The sequence below is a fragment of the Antechinus flavipes genome, chromosome 5, assembly GCF_016432865.1.
Source record: "Antechinus flavipes isolate AdamAnt ecotype Samford, QLD, Australia chromosome 5, AdamAnt_v2, whole genome shotgun sequence".
Lineage (NCBI taxonomy): Eukaryota > Metazoa > Chordata > Mammalia > Dasyuromorphia > Dasyuridae > Antechinus > Antechinus flavipes.
This window is the reverse complement of record NC_067402.1, coordinates 50,336,501-50,355,855: the sequence shown is the minus strand read 5'-3', so window position 1 is coordinate 50,355,855 and position 19,355 is coordinate 50,336,501. Positions and strand designations below refer to the sequence as shown.

At 33.4% G+C, this 19,355-nt stretch overlaps 1 protein-coding gene across 1 annotated transcript in view; it reads right to left on the bottom strand.

The window, feature by feature from the left end:
- Positions 1–19,355, bottom strand: part of SLC25A40 (solute carrier family 25 member 40) — a 41,681-nt gene that overhangs the window by 9,391 nt on the left and 12,935 nt on the right. The window contains exons 4-8 of the mRNA XM_052000927.1: positions 16,385–16,491; positions 7,941–8,008; positions 6,867–6,988; positions 5,717–5,890; positions 2,687–2,796 (exon numbers count right to left, since the gene is read on the bottom strand). Coding sequence (XP_051856887.1) covers positions 2,687–2,796; positions 5,717–5,890; positions 6,867–6,988; positions 7,941–8,008; positions 16,385–16,491 — 581 coding nt within the window. The remainder of the gene's footprint in view (positions 1–2,686; positions 2,797–5,716; positions 5,891–6,866; positions 6,989–7,940; positions 8,009–16,384; positions 16,492–19,355) is intronic.

The following is a 19,355-nucleotide window of genomic DNA, read 5'->3' as shown; positions in this document are numbered from 1 at the left end:
ATCCCTCTACTTGCACCCTTTATTCTGTCTCTTGTATAATAATTAACCTTTAACTATAAAATAAACTCCTTCTTAATAGTAGCCTAATAGGGCTCCTTTATCACTTAAAAAAATCTTCCCTTAATTGCAGCAGTCTCTTCTGTTATATACTACAACAACTTTTCTCCCTTTCACAGCTAGTTGCTCCCCTCCATTTATTATCTTATTTGCCATCATATATTATAAAAAAGAAGAGAACACTACAGCAGTCCTTTACAATATGGCTTCTGATCTCAGCACCAAAATGAAAATTTGTTTTCTACAAAGTTAATAATGATCTCTTGGTCAAATTCAACAACCCTTATAAAACACCACATAGTTTAAAAAAAATGTAAAGGTCCTTGAGGGCAAGAACTGTTTCATTTCTGGTTTTGTATCCTTAATTGTATAAAATAGTGCCTAGAAGATAGAAGTCATATGAGTAATTGTCGATTAACATCATCTGATACTTGATCAGAAGAGTCAAACATGAAGTGTCAAACAAACACTTGTGGGTCGCAACGCTTTTGGATGTGGCCTAAATCAGACAAAAATACTATTGGAAAATATTTAACAAAATAAATAAAAATATAATAAATCAGAGGTAGTATTGCATCTTAAAACTAAGTTGATATGCGGCCTGCAAGGATTCTCATGTACAGATTAGTGGCTCCCATTTTTATTTGGACACCACTATTGTTGCCTACTTTCTCCTCTCTGGATTTTCTTGAAAATTGCTCTCTTGAGTTTTTTCCGACCTAAACATGCCTTCTCTTTCATTGCAACAGTGCTAAGCACTTAACAGACACTTAATAAATGTTTACTGACTGATTGGCACATCATTCCTATCCCACTTCTGTAAGAGCACTCCAAGGCTATGTCCTGGGCCTTCTTCTCTTTGCAACCAGCATCCTCAACAGTTCCCACAGGTTCAATTATTATTATTATCTCTTTGTAAGTGACTCTTACATCTCGAGGTCTAATCCCAGTCTCTCTCAAGTCCAATTCTACATTATCACTTACCTATCAAACAATTCAAACCAAATACATACAAAACAGAATGCACGATCCTTTTCTCCAAACCCACCTCTCTGCTATCCAGGGGACAACCAGACTTCCAGGGAAGCAGGCACAGAGCTTCAGAGTCACTCTTGAATTCTCATTGGCTTTTACTGCATATTCAATTGCCTTGTCTTGTGAATTCTCCTTCTACAACATCTTTCATCTGCCCATGCCATGACTCTGCTTCTAACCTTTGCCTCCTTTTGCCTAGAGTACTGCAAGAGCTTCCAGACTGGTCCCCCGTCTCATGTGACAAACTCATTCATTGAGTCTGTCTCTTTAAAATCAAAATGGAAATAGCAACACTTGTACTTCCTGCTTCATAAAGATATAATATGGTTTAAAAAGAATCAATCAACAAGCATTTATGAAGCACCTGTAGTGCCAGAATCCTTGGTGCTCTGGGGATTAGGATTCAGCACTTCAGCCACCAGTCTAGGCCCAATTCTCATCAGAAAAGACCTGATGGCAGCCAGGGGGTGCAATGGATAGAAGGTCTGGCCTGGAATCAGAAAGAATAATTTTCCTGCCTTCAAATCTGTCACCCTGACTAGCTATGTGATTCTGGACAAGTCACTTCACTCTATTTTTCTCACTTTCCTCCTCTGTAAATTGAACTGCTGAAGGAAACAAAACCATTCCAGGATCTGTGCCGAAGAAATTCCAAATGGAGTCACGATTCAGACATGACTGAGAGACAACTGAACATTGTGCCAGAAACCATGCCAGGTTCTAGAGTTACAAAGACAAAACAGCCCCTGTCCCATAAGGAGCTGACTTACAGCTGGAGATACAACATACTCAGAGACAAATCAACATGTGATGAACACAAAATAAATATCAAGTGATTAGGAGACTCTCTGAGGCCTTCAGGAAATCAGGATTGCTAAATGGAGTAATGCATGTGAAAGCACCAGTGAGATAAACATGAATTACGGCTCCTGTTTACCTATAGACACTAGTGATCTAATAAGGTTCCAACACAGGCTCCTTCAGCTCTGACTCCACTTGTGTGACCTCAAATAAGCCATTTAAATTGTCTGGGCAGCTTCATCATTTATAAGATGAAGGAGTCAGATTAGATGGCCTTTGAAATCCCTTCCAGCTCTAAATTTATAACCCTATAAAAGTTAGTTAACAGTTTGTCAATATAAGATAGCCTTTTAAGAAAGCATTTATTTTCATATCTATATTTTAATGCATTTAAAGCATTTGATCTATTTTATTTAAGAAGTATTGTAAATACTTCAGAAAACCATTTTAAATTAGTTGAAATGTGTTGTAAAAACATTTTAAATGTCCAGAAAAGCTACATGAGATGAAGCACTAGATGCAGTGGCAGAAGCCTTGGAGTCAGAAGACACTCAAGGGTTTTCTCTGACAAAACATGGGTAAGGTCACTAGCTACAGAGAAACTGGGGATCTGCATCATTAAAGGGAGTTTCCACACAAAAAGTTTCCTATGCCAAAACATTTTAAGATCAGGATCTTCCCCCCTTCAAAAAAAGGTGTATTCACACATTACTTCATTTAAGAGTTACATATGCAATTTTAAATAATAATACCATCGTTATTCTGAAATATTAATAACATAAAAATGACTCACAGAACCAGACATTGCCCCTGCAGTAAAATTAATCCCAAAGCTTGGCTCATATTTGTCAGAGTTTTTGCAAAGCCACTTCTTAAACATTTCAAAGTTATACCAGTACAATGCTGTGAAAATAGAAAAGAAATATTTTGAGAAGTGAAATATAAAATCAGGTATTACAAATGCATATATTAATAAATAGAGAGAAAAGAAACCAACTGTGGGATAGAACCAACATAGACCATTGATTATTTGTTTCCTGATCAATTTTTTTCTGCCCACTAAACATTTTAGATGGTATACACCAGAGGTGTCAAGAATACAAATGAACCAGATTAAAATGTAATTGGGGAATATTTAACAAAATCAGTAAAAAATCTAAAAAAGACAATGCTGATAGATGGTTTTCTAAGTTATCATGATGCCTGCAGGAATCCTTACATATGATTTATTGGCCTGATTTCAATTTGAATTAGATACCACTATATAATCTATGTAAAATCTAACATGTTATTCAAAATCATCCACACCAACATCTCTACAAAAATTTCATCTTATTCCTCTCTATGTTAAAGACATACACTTAAGAATTTCTTTAAAAACTATGTACCATGATTACTTATCACTCTTATGAAAGGAACATTAAAACAAAATGGCAAGCTCTATAATTACAATAGACAAGTTTTGACTGAGAAAAAGAGTTAAGAAAATGCATCTCCTTTTACTTACTGTGGAGCTGGGAGAGACTATATAATGTACTATCCGATGTAATTGATTTGTAATTGAACTTGCTGATTTTTTTTTTTATGTCTGTTACAATTTTTTGAGGTCTTTTAATATGTCTGTTAAGGGACAGACAGACTTTATATAGAAATGAAATATGATTTAAAAACAAATAAAAATATGATTCAGTACTTAAATGATGTACTGATAAATGGGAATGGGGAAGCGGGGGAGGGGGGAAGAGAGAGGGAGGGTAGTAAGGCACTGAAGGGAAACATACAAGCAGCTATTGGCTACCTTTTTCCTAACTGGAAAAAATGGTAATTCTAGGGAAACTAAATGTAGAGAGTCCAACGTTTTTGTTCTCTTTCACCTGAGACCTTTTTGTAGTGACTGTGAATGGGAACTTAACAGAGAATTGCAATTTAGTCAATTAGGTGAGCTGAGGACTGCCCTATTTTTTTGATAACACAAGGTAGTTGAAGTGAACATTTACCATATAGGAATGCAAAGTTCAGAAGTACTTCTTAGAATGTTTCTAACTCCTAGAAAGGAGTTAGGATAAACTGCAGCTTAAGTCTATGAATTAAAATCAAAAGTCAATGATTGGTAACTTTTCTTGCTTCCATATGTTGCATCTTGAATTACATTTATTATTCAAATGCTACTAATTGCTAGTTAGTTAATTTCTATGCTGTAATTGCGTTTAGACCTGTGCTGTTTAGACCTTCTCTTCTTCTATTCCTCTTCTCCCCCCCAAAAAAAATCCCGTAGAGATAGCTAAATATAAAGATAACGAAAACATCTTGGTGGCTAATGGTAATGAAATTGTGGGTTTAGCAATGCTAAGACAAAACATAAACACAGCACAATAGGATGTTTTAAAAGGAGAATGACATAAAAAACCAGTAAATGATCTTGACATTTAAAAAATTCACTACTGTTCAAACTGTTAATAAATTCTGTGGTCCAGCTTCTTAAAAAGGATGTGGAAAAACCAGAGAGAGTTTAAAAATATATATATATATGTTATATATATATGACAAACAAGGGAAAAGATACTATGGTGAGAGCATTTTGAACAGCTGAAGTAAGGAAATCTCTAAGAGAAGTTTAGAGAAGCAGCAAGCCTTTATGGTTTTCTTTAAGGTTTTCAGAGCACTGTACATGTTATCTAAATGATCTTCACAACAATTGAGGAGGAAACTGAGGCTGAGAAGGGTAAGTGACTTGCCCAGGGTCACATGGCAAATACGCAACTGAGGCAAGATTGGAATTTCAAGTGTCCTTGGCACCAAAGCTAGCAATTGCTGCTGTCAGCTGCCTCTGGCAAGGGACCTAATTTATAAGAACATAAGAAGTTACTGCTTCCTGTTTTCTTTTTCTACAGAAGACTAGAAGATAAAAAGTAGAGTTAATATGAAGACAGCTTTTACTAAATGTTAAGATCTGAATGATTAAGATTAAGCAATGGAATAGGCTTCAAAGAAGTACACATAAGCCAGAGCATCATCTTTGGACACTTTTAAAAAAGATTAGACATCTGTTTGGGATTGAGACACTTATTCAACTGATTTTAAGTTATATAATTCTATGATTACATATTTTATATTTCAAAATAGTATGTGGTAACATATAGGAGAAAACAAGATAGTAATAAAGGAGGAGAAACAAGAGAAAATAGGGAGGAGGAAAGCACAATTTATTGACGTTTCAGACAAGTAGAAATTGTTGTAGTTTGATATTAAGTACCAATCATCCCTCAATTGTACAAAGAGTGGGTATTCTGTACTGGTTTCTGTTCAAATCTTGTAATTCCTCAACAATTATGATCCACTTGTTTATAAAATATTTTCCTACTGAAAACCAATACAAGGAAAATTCATATAAACCAACTTTCAATTAATGTTGATGATTCTATGGATAGCAGTGATAAAAATAATCCTATTCCTTACCTGAACCCCAAATCATTCATCGGTGACCTTAAAGTTTTTTTTTTTTTTGTACCAGCACTAATTTATCCTACTAATCAGGTTATACTTAAACTGTATTAAAATAAGCTTACATTCACCAACCATAATTTGGTCAGATGTGAATCAAATGACAGAATAAGAGATAAAACTTATATTATAAATATCTGGAATATATGTCCCCTCATTAAATTCTTCAACAAATACTATTAAATGTCTAGAAGCACAGAACTGATTTTGATGTTTTCTAGGTACCCTAGAGAAACTTAATATGATTCACTCACAAAGTGTACATATAAATAGACAAAAGCAATCTAAAATCCAGCATATATTTAAAAAAGGTATATCCTACCTGAGAAAGGTACATCTCTCATAACAGTAGGACTCCAACCTCTCCAAAGTGAAACCCAACCATCGTGTGAAACTTTATGTTTGACAAACAGATGTAATTCCTTATAAGAGAATGCCTTGGATTGCATTTTGGTTCTAATCAACTCCAAGGGACTAATTACAGTTACTGCACCTACTGAAAATAAAATATACAGATATGTTAATATGCATAGAAAAAGACATTTAAGATTTCACTGATAATAAAAGATTCATAATTCTTTTGAGCTAAGCCCAAATTTTAGGACCAAGATACATATATGGCCAACACTATATTACATCTTTTTTTTAATCACATTAGATTTTCCACATATTCAAGAGACACTTTTGTGAGACAGCATTCAGTGAAATACTCTTTCCTGTGATAAATAGTTTCTTCTCATTACAATCTCCTATCCATTCAAATATAACACCAGTGCATTCCCTACAATTCAACAACAACTAGGGCAGAAACTTCTTTCAAACTTCACTTCCATTATGGATGTAATCTATCTTGCATCTTACTCAACTGAACATTTATGTCCAGATGGAGAATGATCTGGAGTTCTAAAATGAGTCCATGAAACTCAGAATGATCTTAAAGCTGATTTTACAATATCTAAACACTTAGACATCAGCCAAAATTGGAGTAACCTAGTTTTGGACTGGATGCACTAGGTTTGCTGAATTCTGGATCCATATACTCAAAGGCTAGGTTTTCTGAAGGAGAGGATTAGCAAGGAATTTCTCATTTTAGGACAGATACCTCACACTATTGTGAAAGTGTATATCTATTTATAAAAAAGTTTTTTTTTTTTAAATCCTGATTGCAATAATGTAATTCAACAATGATTTACTAAGTAACCAATATCTACAAGGACTTCAATATATAATGCCTGAGGAAACAGGGTTAAACAGAAAGCACCTTAGACCAGGAAACTAAAGCCCTTCTATCTATGAGCCTTAAGACCTTGAATAACTGCTTCATCTTTGAGTTTCAGCTTCTGTATTGGGTTATTGTAAAGAATAGTTCTCCATGAACAATATCAAATGATATTCAAATGATTCTGTACGGGGAATGTGCAAATAAAATAACACCACTACAGAAAGAAAATAATAATAGACTTATGACTTACATCTGGCAATAATTCCAGCAAAAATTGGTACATAATCTTCATTTTCTACTTTAGATTTCATAAATGAAGATAATTGGTCATAACACGTAAAATATATAACTGTAGCAGGAACTGCCATCACTCTGAAAAAGATAGATCAATTAAGACCACAAAGACCAGAAACCATAGAGCATGATCAAAAACAAAGTGTACTACTCACTATGAAGGCAAACTAAGTTAGATTAAATCTAAAATCTTAAACATTGCTTTGATTGAAGAATATAGCAAAATACTCTAAAGTAGCGATTTTCAAACTTTTCTTCCTTGTCTTGTTCACTTCTTCAACAGAACAAACAATCTATCCCATACAAACCTACTTTTGGGGAGGAAAGAAAAATCAAAATACGTTTATGATTTAAATATCCTAAAGGGATGCTGGATATTACACTTGATAGAACACCAAGTTATGATTTTAATTAATTGCATTTTATTCAAACCAGGAACCAAGGCACAGATACTCTACTCTTATAAACATCTAAAATACATTTATAACATAACTATATAAATTACCTAAAGAACTATATGGCACTTAAAAGACCTCAGTGATAATATTTTTTAGGGGAAAAGTCTATAATAACATTTAATAGAAAGAATGACAGTCAGGTGGCATTAATTATTAGCTTTGTGACTGGGAAACTCACCTACCCTTGATGCCACAAACAAAATTTGATTCTGTCAACTTTAAAAGAATAGCTTTGCTACTTAAATAGCAGACATATTAATTCATGTGGTATAACAACTATTTTATGAAATGTTAAGAGAATGAAAGCTATCTGAACAGGAAATGTAAAATCAAAATACATTTCATATTATTATATATATACAAAAATATACATATATATGTGTGTATTTGTATATATCTCAGTTCTTTAGTATGAAAGGCAAGCCAACCTAGAGAATTAGTAATACTATACTTTTTTTTAACAAATGAAATAAAGTAATGATGTTATTAAAATATATCTCTAGCTCATTTCACTGTCATAACATCATACAAACACAACACAGATAGTATAAAAAAATCAAATTCCAACTCACAGTGTAGGAGGCAGACCACTCCATAAGGATTTTATGCCCTCATTTCGAATAATTTTCGAAAAGGCATCCTAAAATGTAATTGGAAAAGAATGACCAATAATCTTATAATGTTCTTCTGAACCTTGTTTCTCTCTCTCTCTCTCTCTAACACACACACACACACACACACACACACACACACACACAGTTTTTGTTAATCTACTTTGTAATTTTAAAACTTTTTTCACCTCATGTTAAAAAAAAAAAACTACCTCCTCTAAAATATAAAAAGAACAACATTGAATTAATATTATCAAGATCTCTGCCATTTATAAGTTGTATTATATATGCCAAATTATTTTCCCTCAAGCAACTGAACTAATTGATTTCTAAGGCTTCTTCCACTCTAATATTTTGTTATTCTGATTTATTACACATGTACATTCAGAAGAAAAAATTATCGCTCAAACACAAGAAATCAAAATCAACCACCATACAAATGACTTTCCTTATTGCCAGAATCAATTCCAGCCTTAGTAACTCCTATAACTACCTAATCTAGGTACTCATATGTATAGCAAGCAGTATAACTTTGAGAATCCCATTCTGAAGCTTTTGTGTGGCTTACTTCTTTCTTTGTCTCTATTTCTCTAATTGATAGTATTCTTAGTGACATTCCTTATATTTTCTACTCTTTTAATAAATGTGGATATTAAAAACGAGGTCTACTTAGCATACCACTTTTGAAAGTTTCCCTTTTCCCTACTAATATCCTTGTTAAGTTGCTTTTTGTAGTGATAGATAGACAGACAGACAAACACATAGATAAGATAGATATAGATGGTAAAGTAAGAATATAGGGCTATAGTATTAATTTATAAACACCAACACAAAATATTACATATACACTGCCAAGAAGAATACAGCCATATGTCAAGAACTTAAGAGCCAGAAGACTTTTAAATTCTTCCTTATTAGGAATTTAACTAGTTATATGATTCTGGGCAAGTCACAATCTCTTTCAGTCTCAGTCTCTTTATGTGGAAAAGGAGAATAATAATAGCACCAATTTCAAAAGGGTTATTGTGAGAATAAAATAATAACTATAAAGCACTTTGCAAATCTTAAAGTGCTACATTATTACCAAATCTAAGCTGTTATTATTATCAGTAACCATTATTTGTGATCAAATATTAATTCTAGGATTTCAAGGATGGTTCAGGATTTCCTAATCAACTTAATATCTTAGTAGTAAGAAAATGCATAAATTATCTATCAATTAACTTCAGGAAAAGCATCTGACAGAAATACATTTTAAGATAGGATTTTCTTTAATAAGATTAAAAATGATTTGAAACTAAAAAAAAGCAGTAAAATAAAGAAGTAATAGATAATCGTCTACAAAGAATAGTAAAGTAGTAAAAGCTACTTTTATCATTATGATTCTACATCAGAAATATGAGAAAAGAAAAAAAACTGAGGGAAAAGGTATAAAGGAGAAATTATATTATCTCCAATTTGTAGCTCTTGTGATGGCTATTTAGAAATCCCAAAAGTCAGTCAAAAACAGGATAATAAATTGCTTCAGCAAAATAAAAATATATAAGGTCAACTGACAAAAACAATCCTTTTTAATCACTAATAAAAAAAAAAAGAAATTGAAAAGCAAACATTATTTATAATAATGACAAAATGTGCTAAGTGATGGGGTATTAATCTAACAAGACAAATAAATCCAGTGAAAATCAATTGATAAAAAAAAATTAACAAAATTTTTAAAAAGTCTAATGGAAAATTATTCCATGTCATGCCTAGGTCAAACTAATATAGTAAAAGTGGTCAGATTACTCAAATTGATTCACATCTACCATAATAACCAAAATAGCAAATGGGATACTTCACAGCAATAAAGATAGAAAACAGCCATCAAGTCAAATACCATGAGAAGTAGCTACAATGTGGAAATAAGAATTATAGTTGAAATTTGTAAAAAACAAAATCCAAGAAAGGAGCCATGAATAAAACTTCAGATGTTCAGTTCAAACATGGCTAAAAAGCAAGGTGAACTAGAGATTTTATCACAAAGAAAAGAATTTGAACTCACCCTTTAAACTTGATGGGGATTAGACCCTAACTAACACATGATTTTGTAAGTATATATTTTACTCAAGAGAAGTAGGATAGGTAAAAGATAATGGAAGCGGAAACACTGGTAGACATTTGTGAGAGGAAGTCCAGACATATACAATGTGAAGTTAATGGAGTAGAGATCATTGAGATGAAAATAATAGAGTCAGAAATAAAACTCACATACGATCAAAGCATGTTAAATATTGAACAAATAGAAAAAGAAAATAAGTTCAGAGAATAAATTAAATCTGGCACAAAGGAATGATATAATAACGATGGGAAACTTCCATTATACATCACTGGAGGGGAGGCGAAGCTACAACAAAACTTGAGCAGCTAACAATTTCTTAAGTTTTATTTTTTCAAACTTGTAGAAAACTATTCTGAACCTGATTCTGAACTTACTGCTAGGGTGTCAATATTGGGGATAAATTTGTGACAAAGGTGAACAGCTAGCTACGCATGCACAGATCGTATTTCAAAGAATTTAAAGGGGAAGCAGTCAAATATATGGAAAGAGATGTATTTATTAAATACCAGGTATATTTTATACTGGAGATAAAAATAAAACCAAAGAAAACTTAGATTATATATGGTTACATTCATGTAGCTTACATTCAACGGGGAAGAGAACACAAAATGATGAACTTTACATAAAAGGAGACAGAAGGATGCCTATGTAGGGGAAGGCAGGAGTAATCAGGAAGAAAAGATATCTGCAGCTCTGTGTGTGAAGTACAGCTGGAACCCTTCCCACAGAGTGGCCTGATCAGAAATGGTTAAGAATAAAAAGTTCTCAAAAGAAACACTTTTTAAATAACCACTTGAAAAATTGTTCAAACTCAAAGTCTCATAAGTTAAGGTATATTTATCAATCCACTAACAAGCATAAATAATTGCTTTCTATGTGTGAAGCATTGTGCTAGGAACTGGAAATTACAAAAACTAAAATTAAACAGTCTTTGATCTCAAAGAGCTTACGTTCTATATGGGAACTGCTTACACAAGAACATATAGATACCTATATATGTGTGTATGCCTACACATATCATATACTTGTATACACACATATATGAAATTACATACAAAATAACTACAAGAGAATGGGGGGAGGGGAGGTGGGGAGGAAGAAAGAGAAGGAAGCAGTACCAATTGAGAAAAAGAGTGTTAGGAAAGATCTTAGGAGCAAAAGGTGCTGGAACTGAGTTTTGAAGGAACCTAGGGATTCTAAGACGTAAAAGGTAAGGAGGTAACAAGGCTTTCCTTGCCTGTACAAAAGTAGAAAAGAGAAAAACCTGATTCCATTACATTGATACACAAAAATTTATTCAATTACTACCAATCAAAGGCCACCCATTTTGTTTTCATTTCACTATTTCTTTTTTTTAACCAAAAAGGATGTTTTTATTAATATCTGTTTTATATATTGTCTAAAGATTGGACCGATGAGTTCATTGGTATATAGAGCTCCTGCTATGGATGTCCATCAATTGAGGAATGGTTGAACAAAAAAATAGGAATTCATTTATATTGTATGTAAATGTAATGGAATACTATTGTTCTATAAGAAATGACACAGATCAAAGCATACTATTTTTATTTTTGTTGCCTTTTACTTTCTCTCCCTTTTATTCTCTCTCTCTCTTTTTTTTTTTTCACAACATGACTATTATGGGGGAAAAAAACCACAAAATAATTCCCTCCCTGCCATCGAAAGTAGACACCTTCTCTACAACTTACAGTCAAAGAGAGTTGCCTAACTCAGAGTAAGGTAGGACTTCACTCAAGGTCTTCCTAAGGCCACCTTTCTCTCTGTTACACTTCAATGGTTCTCCTTTGTTATATATAAAATATATTTTTTCTGCCTTTGACTATCTTGATGTAAATGTCCACTAAATGGGTATCAGTGGGTCACAAAATATAAACAGATTACTGATTTTTCCCATACAATTCCAAATTGTTCTCTAGGATGGTTGGACCACTCCACAGCAGATATTAGTGTTATGATCTCCCCAATACTTTTTTATCCTTTTATCATTTTTGCCAATTTTATAGGGTATGAAGTGAAAGCTCAGTTACTTTAATTTGCATTTTTCTTCTTACTTACTTTGCAATTGTTGGCAAACATGTACATTTTCCCTCCTGAAAGGTATCTGTATACCTTCTTAGTTATATGGGGGAAAATATATCATATTATAGATTTCAAATGGGAAGGGACCTCAGAGGCCATCTAATCCAATGCTTTCATTTTTAAAAAACAATAAAACTGAGGCTCACAGGGGTGAAATTGCCCAAGATCCCAAGAGTAATAAGTGTCAGAGGTGAGATTATGAACCCAAGAGCTGTGACAATAACATCTATATAGTGTTTTGAGGTTTGCAAAAAATTAAACAATGTAAACTCATTTTATTTTCACAATGACCTCAAAAGCTCAGTACTATCATTACCTTTTTACAGATAGGAAACTGAAGCCTAGAAAGGCTAAATGAACCTTCTGTGGCTCCACAACAAAAATCATGAGGCAGGATTTAAGGTTGGGATTGCCCAAACCCCAGGGCAGCATTCTGTCTACTCTAGCCTCTACTTCAGTCTTCACTGAATGTGCTGCTTCTTGGTTTGAAATAATCATATCTACATCTATTGAACATCAGACTTTTATCTTAGCTAATTAATGGAAACATCTTTCCAATTTAATATATTTTCTTTTTAGCCTATAATCATCAGTTGTTTGTGTGGAAGTTTTTTTCATTTAACATAAACAAAATGGCCAATTTTATGTTTTTAATCAGCTTTATCATTTGTTAAGAATTTTCTCACAGGATAAAAAATAAAGCCACATAAGTCATCAGCATTCTTATATATCACTAACAAAACCCAACAGTTAGAGTTACATAGAGAAATTCCATTTAAAGTAACTACTGATTGCATAAAATATTTAGGAATCTATCTGCCAAGGGAAGATCAGAAACTTTATGAGCAAAACTACAAAACACTTTCCACACAAATTAAATCTGATCTAACCAACTGGAAAAATATTAAATGCTCTTGAATTGGGCGAGCAAATATAATAAAGATGACAATTTTACCTAAACTAATCTATTTATTTAGCGCTATACCAATCAGACTTCCAAAAAACTATTTTTACGACCTAGAAAAAATAACAACAAAGTTCATATGGAAAAACAAAAGATCGAGAATTTCAAGGGAATTAATAAAAAAAAAATCAAATGAAGGTGACCTAGCTGTACCAGATCTAAAATTATATTATAAAGCAGCGGTTACCAAAATCATCTGTTATTGGCTAAGAAATAGACTAGTTGATCAATGGAATAGGTTAGGTTCAAAGGACAAAGCAGCCAATAACTTTAATAATCTAGTGTTTGACAAACTCAAAGACCCCAGTTTTTGGGATAAGAACTCATTATTTGACGAAAATTGCTGGGAAAATTGGAAATTAGTATGGCAGAAACTAGGCATTGACCCACACTTAACACCTTATACCAAGATAAAGTCAAAATGGATTCATGACCTAGATATAAAGAATGAGATTATAAATAAATTGGAAGAGCATAGCATAATTTACCTCTCAGACCTGTGGAAGAGGAAGGAATTTATGACCAAAGAAGAACTAGAGATCATTATAGAAAATTTTGATTATATCAAATTGAAAAGTTTTTGTACAAACAAAACTAATACGGACAAGATTAGAAGGGAAACAATAAACTGAAAAAACATTTTTACAGTCAAAGGTTCTGATAAAGGCCTCATTTCCAAAATATATAGAGAATTGACTCTAATTTATAAGAAATCAAGCCATTCTCCAACTGATAAATGTCAAAGGATATGAACAGACAATTCTCAGACGAAGAAATTGAAACTATTTCTAGCCATATGAAAATATGCTCCAAGTCATTATTAATCAGAGAAATACAAATTAAGACAACTCAGAGATACCACTACACACCTATCAGATTGGTTAGAATGATAAGGAAAGATAATGTGGAATGTTGGAGGGGATGTAGGAAAACAGAGACATTGATACATTGTTGGTGGAACTGTGAATACATCCAGCCATTCTGGGGAGCAATTTGGAACTATGCTCAAAAAGTTATCAAACTGTGCATACCCTTTGATCCAGCAGTGTTTCTAGTGGGCTTATACCCCAAAGAGATACTAAAGAAGGGAAAAGGACCTATATGTGCCAAAATGTTTGTGGCAGCCCTGTTTGTAGTGGCTAGAAACTGGGAAATGAATGGATGCTCATCAATTGGAGAATGGTTGGATAAACTGTGGTATATGAATGTTATGGAATATTATTGTTCTGTAAGAAATGACCAGCAGGATGAATACAGAGAGGCTTGGAAAGACTTAAATGAACTGATGCTAAATGAAATGAGCAGCACTAGGAGATCATTATATACCTCAACAACGATACTGTATGAGGATGTATTCTGATGGAAGTGGATTTCTTCGACAAAGAGAGCTAATTCAGTTTCAATTGATCAAGGATGGATAGAAGCAGCTACACCAAAGAAAGAACACTAGGAAATGAATGTAAGCTGTTTGCATTTTTGTTTTTCTCCCCTGGTTATTTTTACCTTCTGAATCCAATTATTCCTGTGCAACAAGAGAACTGTTCAGTTCTGTACACATATATTGTATCTAGGATATATTGTGACATATTTAACATGTATAGGACTGCTTGCCATCTGGGGGAGGGGGTGGAGGGAAGGAGGGAAAAAATCGGACAGAAGTGAGTACAAGGGATAATGTTGTAAAAAAATTACCCAGGCATGGGTTCTGTCAATAAAAGGTTAGGGGGAAAAAAAAAAAGAATTTTCTCCCACCCATAATTGTGAAAGATATTCCTTTTGTTCTTTTATTTCTTAACATAGCATTTTATATTTAAGATACTTCTGAATACATAGCTTACTGTGAATGTGGCATATACTGTTGTGACCTAAATCTATTTTTGTCAAAGTGCCTTATAATTTTCCCAGCAGTTAGTGATAGAGTCTCAATAGTTTATCTATCACTGGATTTCTATATTTATTTCTGTTTTCAATATAAAGGTCAATATGGCATTGGAGAATATGAGCCATAAAACTGAAATTTCATATGCATATTTCATATCCCTTGACACAGTGATACTGCTACTAGGACCATTGACAAGGAAAAAAAAATAGAAATAAATACAAATAGAAATTTTAAAAATCATAGGATAAAAACCTTAGAAACAAAACATTTGAAATAATTGGAGACTAGCTAAATGAAGATATATAAAGAACTGAAGATTTGACCCTCAATTATCATTTACATGCAGTCCATATGTCAGTTATTTAGACATTTATTAAGACCTACTATGTGCCAGGCACATAGTTGTCCTGTGCCCATCCCTGAAGACAGGGATTATGTTTAATGATTTGCCTACATAGTAGTGGCAGGATTAGGGATATTCAGGTAACAAACTTTCAAAGGAGTTCATAAAAGTGGCATAAAGGTGTATGACAGCAGCCACTGGCCTATATATACAAATGAAAGCACAAATCGAAACAAAACAATAGTATAGTATAAACAAATTGCTTGTTTTGTTTCGATTTGTGCTTTCATTTGTATAGCAAATTCCTAAATAAAGAAATCTCTAGTACTAATGCAAATCTGCAATTTATTCTATTATTTAAAAGTCTTGAAAGAGCTGCTTGGGGCATTGAAAGGTTAATGGTTTTGCCCAGGGTCAAGCTGCCAATACATATTAGAGATGTGCCTTAAATCCCAGTTTCTATCCACTACCCCATGCCTTCCCAAAGAATGTATAATATGTCAATCAATTATTCACACTACAAAGATTGCAAAGTCACAAAATTAGAGATGCACAGAATATCAGTGCTGGAAAAAACAATGGAAATTATATATTCCAACTCCCTTAATTTACAGATGAGGAAATTAAGATTCTGAGAGAGCAAATAAATCAGTCCAGTAGGAATCAAACAAGTGAAAAGGGAAAATTAAAAAGCATTCAATTTAATCTCTCTGTTCTTAATTTTTAACACCTCCTTGCTTTTTCTCTCCTTACTAAATTATCTTTCAAACTTTACTCTGCCCTAAGCAAGACTTCCATATTTCCCAAAATAAATAATGGAGGAGAAATAAAGAAATCTTCAAGCAGTAGAATGCATATGGAGAAACCATAAACAGAACAATAAGAATGTAAACAAAAGAATGAACAGAAAGGCATTGAGGATCACAGATCTTAAGCCATATGGCTTGTGAAGAAACTTAACATCACACTATAGGACTTAACAATGAAAAATTATTATTTAGAGTAATTTCCTTACCAATGTTCCTCTGAAGCGGCCAGGCTTCTTGTACCATGCTTTGTTGCTACCCTCGTCACAGAAATGTAGATGATCCATCAATCCATTACAATATAAAAAACATCTTCCTAATGAAAAATACCAGAAATCATTTCAAATAATGGCATTCCCTTTAGAGATATCCACCTGAAAGTTTACTTGCAGACACAAAATTAACTTCTGATTAGACAATTGCAACTGGCAAAATTGTAAAGGATTCCAAAGACCATCGAATTCAACCTATATTTAAACAAGAAAAACCTTTGCATTAGAGCTAACTAAGGAGGATCCCACTACCTCCTCAGACAGCTCATTCCAGTTCCAGACAAATCTAGTTAGGAAATTTTCCTTGAATCAAAAAGAAATTTACTTTTTTTTTTTAAAACAACTCCTGTCCAGTGATGTTAAGTATACTCACTTAGTCCAAGCAGAACAAATCTTTCTCCTAATACACATGAAAGCTCTTCAAATACTTGAAGGTAACCATAGCCTCTTTTCTGCAGTATGAACATTCCCAGTCTCTTTCACCAATCCTTACATCATTCTGTTTGTTCCTCATTCAACAATTGAGCTAATCATCTAGAATGTACAAAATACTACATCCACAAATTGTCTGAATAGGGAAAATCTGAGCAGGTTGTCCATCTCCACTGTCCTGGAAGCCAGGTTTTTTTTTTAATGCAGCTTAAGATGACATTATCTTTTTTTGCCTGCCATATGACAAAGTATGTATATATTGTGCTTGCAGATCACTAAAATGCATGAGGCCTTTTCAGAATGTTATCTAGCTGTACCTACCCTATCCTGAACTTGAATTATAAAATCAATTTCACAAGTGTAAGACTTTGAATTTACTATTAAATGTCTCTTTCTGAAAGGCAATGTGGTAAAGTGGAAAGCTGGCCATTGAGCCAGGAAGATCTAGGTTCATGACCTTTTTCTGACAGACACAGATTCTGTGATCTGGAGAAAGTCCCCGAACCTCACAATTTTCTAGGCAACTCTCCAAGACTATAAGCTTCGAGAAGGTGTTGACCTGTACTAGTAGAGGGAGATTACCTATATCAGTGAAATCACAAGTCCAATGACCTTAAAATTCATTTTATAAGATATGGTCAAACATTCCAACATGGTTTTGGATCCTGACACTGTTAACAAATCTATTGCCTATGCCTTACTACCTGTCTTTATATCAAATTTGACAAATATTCCATTTATTACTTTATCTACATCACTGGTAAAAATGATCAAAGTATAGGCCAAACACAGGTCTTGGGTCACTCCACCAGAGTCTCTTACAAATGCTCAGGATTCTTTGGACTTGGCCAGTTTTCATTTCACATAATTGCCCACAACTTTTCTACCAGAACAACATGAAAGACTTATTATATGCTTTATCAACATCTGGGTAAAAAAACTCCATAATTTTTTTGATCTGACAGTGTAGTAACCCTATCAAAAAGGAAAATGAGATTAATATTAAATGATTTATTCTTGATGAATCTGTGCTTGTTCTTTGTGATCATTATTTCCTTTGGAAAGGCTCACTCTTTATCTCTTTAAGTAACCCATTCAGAATTTAGTCAGGAAAAGAACTGAAGCTCACTGGCCTATAGGTTCAGACTTTATTTTCTCCCTTTTTTTGGAAAACTGGAGATCACTGACAGTATCTGTGCATTTAACATCTGCCAGTTCTTTTACTAAGTGAGAATGGAGCAGTGACTTAACTCATTAAGGGAACAGAAATGGCCTTTTATCATCTTCCTTACTTATCTGAGGGCATTAATCTCTTACTACCTACTTTTTTGTATTCTCTAATCTAGACATTATTTTTCTTGGTATAAAAAAAGAGAAGTAAAATAAGAGTTGAACAACTCTCCCTTCTCTCCGCTATCTTATAATTGCCCCACCCTTGCCAACCATTGTTCTTATCCTTCCTTGATGTTCTTTTCCCTGATGTATGTAAAACAAAACCAATTTTTTATTGTTGTTGTCCTTACCATTCTTTTCCTCCCTTATCTCATTCTAAGTTTTAGCACCTTTGGATGATTCTTAAAGGGCTATACTTATATACATTGTTCTAATAACTTCAGTCTCATCATGTCATTCCTTTGCTTAAGATCGAATAAAATACAAATTCCTTTATTGGCATTTAAAGCTCTTCACAATCTGGACAACTTTCATATTACTCTCTTTATAACTAATGTATTAAGATATTTCATATGTAGGGCATTGTATCATGTGCTGGGGAAGCAAAAAGAGAACAAAAACTGACCTCTAGGCACTTGTATTCTAGTGGGAAGGAGAAAAATAAAATATATAACATAATGATCTGAGGAAGGAGAGACTAGAAAAAGATTGGGAAAGGATTCCCACAGAAAGGTGACATATGAGCTGAGAATTCTCAAGAAAGCCAAAGATTCTAGGAGGTAAAGGTAAAGAAGGAATGCATTCTAGGTAGGTAAAAGGGCATCCTGTGCAAAGTTGGAAGCAGGTTTTATAATTCCAAGTATAGAAAGAAAGCAAGAAAGTTATTTCGGCTGGAACAGAGTGCACTGCACAAAGGGCATAATAAGCAAGTTTGGAAAAAAAAAAAAAAACAATTGAATGAATCCAATGTTCAAAAAGCCCAAAATCAGGGATCAAGGATTCATACCCAGAGACTCCAGAAAGAGGGACTTCAAATCATGTGTTTTTTCCACCCCACCCTGTTCTATTCCTTAATTAGTATTAGCCTCTTATCCTCACTTAAGAGGTATGCTAGCATCATCATAACAACTTACTTTCAGACTAATAAGGATACTTTGTTCACCACAATTCTGTGAGGTTACCCACAGTTATTTGTTGTTGTTGAATTCTTATGGATATAAATCAATGGGGAAATGAATCCCTGTTTGATAACAACTGCTAGGAAAATTGGTTTTGACAAAAATGTTAAAACAAACAAACAAAT